Genomic DNA, 11,582 nt, shown 5'->3' with positions numbered 1-11,582 from the left:
AACAATTAGAGAATATCTGTCCTAAAGCTTTAAAGAAAGTCAGAACATCTCAGGATACATTTAAAGAAAGATAATGCAGAGATAACCCAGCCTTGAAGAAATCAACGAGTTGTAAGTAAAGCTCTGCTTTTGGCGCTGTGCCTCAGCTGAAGAAACAGGATTGCGCAACGTGTCACTTGATGGTTCTACATCGTGACTGGGCGGAGCAAACGAGGACTTTTGACTAAATACATCGAAAAACACTTGTGATTGTTGCACAAAAAAACAAGAAGACACGCCCTTTGTTGTAGTTAGAAAATAAACTTTAATCTATTCATGGTAACAGAGTCATACATAGCAGGTACAGGCCCAGAACAGACACTGGATTACTGCTCATCTGAGAAGAGTTCTGCTTGTGTTCACAGCTGTTTGACAGCACAACATGACAGATCACATCAAGTGACTAACGGGCATTTCATATATGTTTATGTATACAAAGCAGTATAAAACAAGTACAATAATGGACAGACAACAAGTCCAAGAAACACGGGTGTAAACATTTTGTGTATATGTGCTTTTCATGACGCCAGCGTCACCACAAATCGGATCAACCGGTTCCTGCCGTCGTCGAGGCAGAGTATAGAAATCAACATTACAAAAACAAAAAAAACTCTGTCTGGTGTACTTGTATTGAGTATTGTATCCTAAAAACTCTACACCTGTATATGTCGGCTAGCATACAAAAACAAACCAAAGCTGCAGAGCGCTGAGCCGCTGCATTGAGACGATGCCACACAATCTATTCCGGGCTTTTGTAACAGAGCACCATATTGATATTAGTGTGTTTCCAGTCGTACTCTACTGTTTCCATTGGTCCCTTTTTATGTAGAGATGGTTGACGTCACAACTAGGCACAGCGGGTGTCAACAACAACACTTAATGCGGAGATGAAACTGGGTATTTCCAGTCTTCCAATGGACAGAGCCAGCTCATGTAGCAGTACTGAGGGAGCCCTACAACCTCAGGTCTGTGGGCGGAGTCTCCAAAAGTCTTCAGCTCGGAGCTCAAGTGCTTGTGTAGAAGCGTATTGCCAGTTGTGTTTTTATTTTAAAAGGCTGGCACTTTGCGTCGGGGGCTTTCCGGCGTTTCCTGGTTTCACTTGGCGTCGGCGGACAGCTGCTCCAACAGCGGGTTGGCCTCGCTCTCCGGTGTTTTGACGCTGTCGGTCCGCACGATGCAGGTGGGCCGGTGGAGGTTGAGCATCACCATGAGCTGCTGCCTCTCCATGCGGAGCTCCTCGATCTGGGCCTTCAGGTCGGAGTTCACCATCTCCAGACGCTCCGATTCCTGGACGGAGAAGTGCCATTATTAGAAACTACAAGACAGAAACATGATTCACAGCTCACAGTGTTAGCTCTGAGTTGGGTTCAATGGCCAAAATCAGCTGTTCAGGTTAACTTGTGGTCGGCTACTTTTGGCTGCCACTCCTAGCTGCTCTGCTTCTGCTTCTCAGGGCTCTTTGCAGTGTCATGAACTCACTCTTTGAAGGAAGTCGGTCCGTTCCTTCTTTTTGTTTCGGCATCGTGCTGCCGCTACCTTGTTTTTCTCTCGTCTCCGTTTCCTCCTATCGTCATCTTCATCCATCTGCAAACACAATGTGTTGTTAATGTGAGAGACGGGCGTCACGTAATGAAATGTATATGAAAATGATTTTCTAAATGACGTGAACCTATAACTAATAGTAGCGGTCACTCAGACCGGTCATCCCTAAAGACCAGGTGGGACCGTAGACTGTGCAGGAGGAGGAGACAAATTAATGAGCAGAATTTCTTCCCTGCTTTTATTTGACCTTGATATAATTGTATACTTATAACAATGCATCTAGTATGAAAGGCTTGTTTACATTGGTTGTGTTATGAGGGCCTGTTAACTTCTTTCATAATTAATAATAATTAATAATAACTCTCTGAATTGGGATTGCGATGGTTTGTCAAACACTGACCAGAGATGAAAACAACTATTTTGTGTAACCTCAACAGAAAACCTTGCTTTGAGCACTATTGAATTTACAACATGAACATTCCTATATTGTATCCTCACATCATTCTATCATATTGTTTATGGATTATACTTATTAACATGAACATGTGTTCATTGTTTATTCCTAACATTTAGAATCAGTCAGGACATTCACTGGCTCCAGAATAGAGAATCCCTTCAGACATTGTTAACAGATCTCTGTCTTATTCTTTCCATCACTTCAGATTATGAGCATGAATCAGAAAGGCTGGTGCGTTTGTTACTGAAGTGAATCATTTGATAGAAGGCTTTGAACCATCCTGAACCAGATAGGCTCCTCCTCCTCCTCCTTTCTCCTCTCTGACCCGCTCTGACCCTCTGCTGTACATCCTCCTCACACCCTTCCACTGCACACTTCCTCTTTTCTCTCCCTCCTCACCTCGGTCTTGATGGCCAGCGGCCTCTTCCCTAGCCTCCCCAGGAAGTGCAGCGGGGACAGCATGGTACCCAGCTGACGGAAGTCCGCCAGCTTGAGTTGATCGGTGAGCGTGGTGGCCGAGATGCCCGCCAGCGGGCCCAGGCAGGGCAGGGAGCCCGCCGCCAGCGAAGGGTCAGGGATCTGTCCCGGCATCATGTCCGACTCGGCCACCACCGCTGCTGTGGTGGAGAGAGAGAGAAAAGAGGAAGGGTTAGCGCCAGAGAACACAGCCTAAAGAAGTCACAGTAGCGTTATTAGTAGTGTGCACACATTTAATATTCTTGTTTTTACTGCGTACAGTTCATAGTTTAGATCTGTCTCTTGTTGTATTTTGTGGGGGTTTTGTGTAGATTTGCTTCTCATTCTTCTATTCTCTTGTCGTAACATGAGCTGTTCATTTATAACGTTCCTTATCATATTTAGTCCTCTGTTTTCATGTCTACTATGTTTATCATGGTGTTGGCATTCCATCCACGAAAAGATTCATTTCTTCTGTCCTTGTCATCAAACGTCTTTTTAAATACGGGTTGCTGTTTCCAAGAATGCGTTCAAACGCCGACGGCTTTGACAGCTGTGTTATCTTCTTAGTCAGCAGCCGGTGAACAAACAACCGTCTCAGTGTCAGCAGCTCCTCTCTGCAGTCCACACGCAGAGAGGAGCCCTGAAACCCTTCGGTATGATGTCTTAGACCTCTCAGAAGTGATGCAGTGGTTCTCATCTTGAACGTTCACTCGTGTGGAAGCGGAGCGGGTTAACGCTCGGGCATCCCGCTGCCACCCTCTTTCTACATGTGTGTGTCGTTCAGAGGGTTTACCACAGCGCGTCTTAATGCAATCAGGCAGGAATGAGGTACAGCGGGGAGGAAGGAGAACTTGTACAGGCCTCCAGGAAGTGGCTGGAGAATTAAGAAGTCTCTCTAATTACTGTTCGACCAAGAGTTGGAAAACTTCTGATGGGCCAAATAAAAAACAAATGTTACAGATGGGAGCAGTGAAACTCGAGCCGTACCCTGCCCATCCCTGCGATCTCTGAGGAGAGGCCGACTGAGACCAGTGGATTCGAGAAAGTCTGAAATAGTTCTTCTTCTCGTCGTTCAGTGTTTATGGACCGACGGTAAATGCGGCAGAATGAAAAGTCCAGTTGGGTAAGAGGTGGGTAGTCGAGGCAAACACACTTTCTGCTGATGAACCGTTACACTGAATAGAAACAGAAACTCTTTGTGGATCAAATTTAGTTTTTGACAAAAAAACCCTGCATGACTGAAACGAGAGAATAACCGATACTTAATAACTTTGGCAAGCTGACAGACTGTCGGCTAGGGTTACCAGAATAACCCGACGCTACGAGGAGTTTCAGAAAAAGATCGACGACATCTGTGAGACTCGTACGTTAACATCTCGAATCACATTTTCCCCGTGAGCATCGGGCCGAAGCTGAACCTCCACAGGTTCGGCACAAAGCGAACAAAGCCCCTCTCATGTGGAACCAACAAAGACCAGTATTGTGAGGTGGGTTCAGAAACAGCTGACTTTGCTGGTGGCTGACTAGCTGACAGGCCGACCGTATTGTAAGTTAAACCAGGTTTCTCTTTCTTCTCCTTGCAGGGCTGAAAAAGACTCGCTCTATTACAAAAGTCACAGAGGAGGTAATGAAAAAAACCGGGTTATGTAACTCTATTCTGATGGACTCCACCCTGGTTATGAGCCGCTCTACACTGTTTTTACAGTTGGACTGCAGTTTACCGTCGAGCACGGTGGAAACCAGATCAGCCCACTTTAATCGAGAGGGACCGAACACTGACGCTACATCGTTCAGACTGAGCCACATGGTCACATGGTGCTGTCATTTGATCAGAAGTCTACCTCTTGAGTTTAACAATCTGTCGGCACAGAGTGATGGTTATTAATTACCACAAACGTGGAGCATTACAGTACATGGCCTGTCAGGCCTGTCACACCTCCACACTGCTGCTGACCTGTTCCTCACCACCTCCAGGCTGCATGATTTATTCACTGCAAGGACAAGCTGGTGTGTGGAGCCACTGTCCAATGAGGCGTTTTAGTATTTAAATCCCGGCTGCCCCCTCCCTCCTTCTCTCTCTCCTTCTCTCCCACTGTATGTATACTCCCATTTACACTGCACTTGGCAGCAGCCTGTTGTTTTTGCTGGAGAGGAAAAGAACAAGACAGCCCTGGTAAAAAAAAAAAAAAAGAAAGAATCTCAGACAAAATTCCCTCTCTCTCTTACAAACTCCTGGGAGAGGAGGAGGAATGGAAGGTGCCAAGGCTCTCTCTCTCTGTGTCTCTCTGTCTCTCTCTCTCTGTCTCTCTCTCTCTGTGTCTCTGTCTCTCTCTGTGTCTCTCTCTCTCTCTCTCTCTCTCTCTCTCTCTCTCTCTCTCTCTGTGTCTCTCTGTCTCTCTCTCTCTGTCTCTCTCTCTCTCTGTCTCTCTCTCTCTGTGTCTCTCTCTCTCTCTGTGTCTCTCTCTCTCTCTCTCTCTCTCTGTGTCTCTCTGTCTCTCTCTCTCTCTCTGTGTCTCTCTCTCTCTCTCTCTCTCTCTCTCTCTGTGTGTGTCTCTCTGTCTCTCTCTCTCTCTGTCTCTCTCTCTCTGTGTCTCTCTCTCTCTCTCTCTCTCTCTGTGTCTATCGCTCTCTGTGTCTCTGTCTCTCTCTCTGTGTCTCTCTCTCTCTGTCTCTGTCTCTCTCTCTCTCTCTCTCTCTCTCTGTGTGTGTCTCTCTGTCTCTCTCTCTCTCTCTCTCTCTCTGTCTCTCTCTCTCTGTGTCTCTCTCTCTCTCTCTCTCTCTGTGTCTATCGCTCTCTGTGTCTCTGTCTCTCTCTCTCTCTCTCTCTCTCTCTCCTGATGGCCAAACCAGAACTTGTTGGGCTGCAGTGACTGAACCGCTGTGTTTACTATGAAGTCTTCAGACTGTTAGGTTATGGTCTAAGTCTCACATCAGATCGGACGTGACAAAAGAGTCGGCCGTGTTTCTTTTCTTGCGCTGCTCATTCCTGACCAGTAACTGAGCTGGAATTCAAAAGATGTGACGCAAACGAACGCTGGGCTGAGAGAACAGCCACAGGAAACTGAAGCACCCATTAGGAATGACTGAGCGGGTCGCTCTGAGCCAAAATGGAGCGTAGCCAGTTCCTCAGTACTAGTTCACAGACTCGGGTTCGGCTCTGTCTAAAGCAGCCAGTCCACTGTATGCCTATCAGACTGCTTGTGTACAGCACTTTGTAATGCAAGCCTCCTCAGTCAGACATATCGCAAGGAAAGCCCCCATTCCATACGATGGCTTGTCGAAGCATGCAGCTGATTTCAACACAGCGCAGAAATACTTCAGCACATCAACGTACGTGAAGCTCATATCTCTTTGCACCACATCAGATCACACAAATCAACAAAACCCTTAGAAGTAGTTTTACTTGCGGCCTCCAAACAAAAGGTGAAATGATGTCTGATGCAAGACGCCTTCAATTATGAGACGATAAAGTGAGTCAGACACCATTCATGTTACAGCACAGCTGTAAACTCAAACACAGCATAGTTAGTGTGACTTTTAAGTTCAGTAGAAAGTTTCTTTCAAGCTGCCACACAAGTGTCTTGAAATCCCCCAACACCCGCCGAGCCCGAGACACGCCAGCCTACAGAAGCATCATCTGTACAGGACAGGGAAAGTTTGCTGATGCATGTCTCGCTCTGTGTAATTAAACCCAAAAGCATGAGTCAAAAGTGATTTTTACATTTTTCAGAAGAGGGGTATTTTTCTCTTCTTCTTCTTTTTTCTGTCAGCAGCAGCCTGCAGCTGAGGATTAGTGGTCAGCGCTTGATGATGCAACGTGGTTACTGTGCTTTTGCAGTCGAGCAGAAAAGCCAGCGCCACAGCTTTCAGGCCCACACTGGCCTCAAACAAAGACACCTACACAGCCCAGCGCCGCCGCCTCTCAGGGCTAACCGAGAGGAGACGAGCTGAAGCCAGAAGGCGGGGAGAGGAAATGTCATTTATTAAGTATGAAATATAGGAGCGTACTCTGCACAGGTTCTGGCTTCAGCCCAACACTAATCGAACTGCATGTGAGCAGTAGATAGCTGGAGGTGTGTGTGTGTGTGTGTGTGTGTGTGTGTGTGTGTGTGTGTGTGTGTGTGTGTGTGTGTGTGTGTGTGTGTGTGTGTGTGTGTGTGTGTGTGTGTGTGTGTGTGTGTGTGTGGGCTCCTATATGTGATGTGTAGGCAGGCAGTGTGCCGCTGGTTTCTTTGCTCACATGCTCTATCTGTCTTCGGCTCAACCAAATGTGTCCATTTCCTGTGTCATTCCTCAGACCAATTAACAGCGCTGAGGAATTCAGCCCCTTACCAAGAGCTTGCAGCAGGACTGGAGGCCCTATTATCCTCGTCCCCTATAGAGACGGGGGGGGGGGGGGGGGGGGGTTACAGGGGGGTTTCAAAGGCCGCTCATTACCTTCATAGACTGCTGCTGGGTTTTTGAAAAGGAGCCCACTAACATTCAACCTCAACCAGCCATTTGGAGACAGGCAAGCAGGGTTTAAAAGTAGATGCTAATTTATCTTTGCTTGAAACACAAAGTTAGGTCTTTGTGCTGCCAGACAACACTTTAAATCACTGGATCACGGGGAGCATTGAGGGAAAGACGCGCACACTTTCCAAGATTCTATCTGGCCGCTGTTTGTCAGCGTGCTTTATTAAAGCCTGGTTTTGGACTAATAACCCATTGCACGGCCCACACACCAGTATCTTGCAAAACTCTTTTAAACGGCGTCTCCAGCGCTAACGCCACACAAGCGCTGAAAGTGAACAATGAGCGCGAAGGCTCGGGCCAAAGCACGCTCACTCCGTCTCGGGCCAAGGTCTCGGCGATCATCATTACCGTCTGCACTCAGTCAGGCTGTGTGTTGAGTTACAGCATTTTCGCAATCCTCTGAGGAAACCAGGGAATTTGGCAGCGAGTGTCCTTGAGGACAGTTTTGGACAGTCCAAATATACAGCGTCGGCATTCCTCAAACCCCCTCATTATGTTTTCATTGGAGGGACAAGACACGGGCATGAGAGGGGAACCGGCGGTGATGGCGGCTGTCGTTGTGATCGTACGGCGGTCATCTCTGGCCGTTAGACTCGGGGGTGATGGTGTGTGGGAGTGGAAGTGATTATCACAACCGAACGTGGGATCTCTTTTCATTTCAGCTTTCATTTCTCTTTTGGTCGTTCTTAAAGGCTAAACAGCTGCCGCAGATATAAGGAACCTTTCACGATTCCTCTCGTGAAGATAACTAAACCTTCCCAAAGCAATTCAACGCAATTACCAACATTTGACCTTGCAATATTGTCAATGATGATGAGACCCTGAGCTGCAGCCTAATTTCCCCTCACAATTACAGTTTGGATGTCTCAGCAGTGAGCAAGCTGAAACACAATGCATGCAGAGGTGATCAGAGTTCACCAGACAGCAGGTAGTTTGAACTAGACTTCAGCCTGAGCAGGAAAACATTGTTCAGGCAACTTGAAACACAAAGCACCTGCAGATCTGCACCAGGACTGTGGCTGCCTTCATTCAGACGTTACTGTGTGATCGTTGGCTGGAGTCCTGCTCGGCCTGCTTCATGCCAGTCAAACAGTCACACATCTATATTCTGCATCTGGGTGGTCCTGGTTGAATTATTAGATTGTTTCTGGATTAGACTTTGTTTGGCTCTGAGCTTTTTTTCTCCTGGCTCAGACGTGGAATAAATGAATCAAATGCAGACGACAGACATTTCAAATGCATGGACTTCACGTCTGTGACGGATCCAAGGCAAGATATGCGCAATCCCTGACAATAAGATATTGGCCAACCGGGTCCTGAAAGTCTGATATAATGCCGCCTGTTGAAGCAATCGTGGTTATTACGTAACGCGCGGCCGTCGCTTTATGCCGTTTCATACTTTGTCCTCTGATGTTTCCTCATCTGCCCCACGTCGCGCCGGCTTTGATTAAAGGAGCCGGTGTCTCCAGTCCTGTTCCTCTCCTCAGGCTGCGAGCTGAACGTCGGTGCTGAGGTCCACATTTACTGACAATAGAACAAAAAACTGGCCTCAAGTAGAAACGAAATTCTGTAAATCTGTAAATCATAAGCATGTAGAGGGAGCCTTCACTGCTCAGAAACACCGGCTTCAATGTCTCCTCTCAGTTACACCTTTGGACATGTGGCTGTTTGCTTCCACAGTGCACATCCAGTCTGTCCCGACACACTGTTTTAAAAGCCATGTGGAAAGGCTTATGGGGGCTACAGTGATCCAGTGAATAGCTGCCCCCCCAGCATCAGTATTAGTATCATTGAGCCTAGCTGTTGCATAGTTGGCTCGCTCTCCTGCAATGCGTCTGCTGTCTATTCAGTGTACTGGGGTGCAGCTTGGCAATTCCAGCTCTCCAGAGACGCACTGGAAGGCATTTCTACTTAAAATAAACCCTGTGCGCCCACGTCCAGCCGCTCAGCCCTGTCGGCCCGGTGCCGCTCGCTTGTCGGCTCGCCAGCCCTTCCCCATTAATCCACTGCAGCGTTCCATTTATGCAGAAAGCATCCTACGGATGTGCCCGGGCAGGCGCTGGGGCATTTAAACCCTCTGCAACACACACACACACACACACACACACACACACACACACACACACACACACACACACACACACACACACACACACACACACACACACACACACACACACACACACACACACACGCGCGCTTGTTCGCTTCACGCAAACACAAATAAAGAGACAAAGGAAACGCGTGTATGAAGAACTCTGCCCTGCTGCATGCCGTGTAGCTGCACCAGCTGAAGAGCACTCACTGTATCGGAAAACACTGAACCCGTGAACTGGCGAGTCACAGACCCACAAACATGATCCGCCCCGACCCATCATGTTTCCCATTCCATGACTGGCCTTTAACCTTCAGGCCAACGAGGGCAGATAACTGAAGCTGCTGTGTCTCCATGAGGTTCCTGTTACCCAGTGAAGCGTACATCTTTTAAAAGATCCTGATGTGGACAGAAGGACGCTAGCTACCGGATCATCACAACAACACGGGGAAAGCAAAAGATGTCTGGTGAAGAAGAAGAAGAAGAAGAAGTGTAGTACTGGGGTCTGTTTCTTATCCAGCGCAGTTAACCATACAGAGCATGTTATGAGCCAAAGCAAAGACTACACACCAGTAAATCTGAGTGCACAATATTTGTTGTACTCACATGCTGCCAAACGAACTTCACACTTCATTTACATCACTTATGATTCAAGGTGAACCGGTTTATACAAAAGACAAACAAAACCCTGCAGCAGAGGGCGATCCTCAGGAGAGCGTCTCTGATTAACGTAAAGCTGCTTTAAAGGCACAATACTCACTCAGAGGAAACTTGTCAGTCGTCTTCTGTCAATGATGCAACTGTGTTTGGACGCTGTCGAGAGGGACAAGGACACGTATTACTATTCATGGTAGTACTATTCATGGTAGTATTGTCATGAGAGCTGAAACAAATAATTGATTCACTGTAAGTGAAAGTGAATTATTGAACAAAAGTAGCAAACGTCCTCTGGTTCCTGTTTCTGGAATATTGTGTATCTCTGTGGTCTGTGATGGGCAGTGTTTAGTTTATAGCCTGAATACATAATTATGGTGATATGATGATAATAAGGGCTGCAGCTAATGATTATTGTGGTGATTAATAATCGAAATGATCTTTAGTTGCAGCCCTTTATTATCATTGCATCCATCCCAGCAGAGACACACTGCCTGGCAGCGCGGTGGTGACAGAGTTTAACTCGCACGTTCATCTGAATGTGAAAAGTGTAAAAGCAGCAGAGTGCGCACAGTTTGGTGCACCAGACTCCAGCTTAGCGCTGCAGTAGCGGTGAAGCCCCACCGTGTGCAGCATGTGTAGCGTTACATAACTGTCTCCACAGCGCTAACGACACTTCTCCTGTTCAGCGACACTCAAACTACGACTCACCACGAGAACATCTCGAGAACAACCTCAATGCAACACGAGCTGCTGTTTCATGAAGATAACGTCTGTTAACCATCTGAGGCGACGGTTGCTACAACAATGTCTTTACCGGCTGTAGCAACACATTGACACACTGTCTGCTGTGGAAGCATGGGCAACTTTAGAACTATTAAAAGAGCAGAGTGAGTGATAATACATCTTCATATATTCATATTATAACCGATGCAACAATAACAACTCGTGTAACAAACGGAATCCGGCGTGTTGAGCCTCTGACGTTACAACGTGGTGAGAGAAGTGCAACAAAAAATATATATCTCTATATCTATATTCTATATCTATATATATCTATGTGCAAGCAAGCGTGTAATTACACACAACAGCGACGCAACTCGACGGCTCAGGCGCAGTCTTACCTGTTGTGCGTCCGAGAATCCGCAGTAATAATGGGCCGGAGCGGGAGAGGAGTCGGATGTGAGCGTCGGGACTAACGAGTGGAGCCGTTGCATCAGCCCGTTTAAGTAGCGATCCAGTCCGAGAGAGCTCAGGAATGCGGAACTGCTGTCCCAGACGTAAGCATGGATGAAAATAATGAGAGGAGGGCCGAACAGGGCTGCTCCTCCCCTAGCAACCAAATAACATACACACACCGGAGCAGAGGAAAGTTTCATCTAGAGAGAGAGAGACAGAGAGAGAGAGAGAGAGAGAGTCATTAAATAAAGTCGTGGCTGTAAACACTCATGCTCTAGTCTTAGCTGCAGGGTTTATTATTTGACAGTTGGCTGAGGTGAGAGAATTGAGCTCTTGCCAGAAATACAATGCTTCATAAGTACATCAGTCCAATGTGTTATTGATTTATGACCTGTCCTATTCAGAGTACAAGTACAAGTAGAACGTCTCCCAATACGCCGTTACAAGTACAAGTCCTGCATTCAAATACAAACAGTACGATCAACATGTGGGCTTCTTTATAGCACCAAAGGTAGTCGTAGTGCAGAAACACTCATTTCAGAGCACTGATGTAGGTTATTATCAGATATCATAACCTGTAGGTTTTCAATGTTTAGCCCCTCTTTAAACAATATATATATATATATATATATATATATATAT

The 11,582-nt window shown here is 46.8% G+C and overlaps 1 protein-coding gene across 2 annotated transcripts; it reads right to left on the bottom strand.

Annotated features, from left to right (window-relative positions):
- Positions 1-280: 280 nt before the first annotated feature.
- Positions 281-11,024, bottom strand: jdp2b (Jun dimerization protein 2b). Of its 2 annotated transcripts, none has more exons than XM_068724530.1 (5): positions 10,886-11,024; positions 9,868-9,920; positions 2,438-2,655; positions 1,519-1,623; positions 281-1,326 (listed from the first exon to the last, which is right to left on the bottom strand). In XM_068724530.1, exons 3-5 carry the CDS (start codon positions 2,630-2,632, stop codon positions 1,135-1,137), a joined length of 492 nt encoding a protein of 163 aa, XP_068580631.1. In that variant the 5' UTR covers positions 2,633-2,655; positions 9,868-9,920; positions 10,886-11,024; the 3' UTR covers positions 281-1,134. The 2 variants fall into 2 exon arrangements, with proteins under 2 accessions (XP_068580631.1, XP_068580632.1); XM_068724531.1 differs by having other exon boundaries at positions 2,438-2,652.
- Positions 11,025-11,582: the final 558 nt, after the last annotated feature.

This window comes from Cebidichthys violaceus, unplaced genomic scaffold (assembly GCF_023349555.1).
Source record: "Cebidichthys violaceus isolate CVI_PGR_0920_01 unplaced genomic scaffold, fCebVio1.0.p SCAF_31, whole genome shotgun sequence".
In the NCBI taxonomy this organism is placed as follows: Eukaryota; Metazoa; Chordata; class Actinopteri; order Perciformes; family Stichaeidae; genus Cebidichthys; species Cebidichthys violaceus.
Note: the sequence above shows the minus strand (reverse complement) of the source record. Positions and strands in the feature narration are given on the sequence as shown.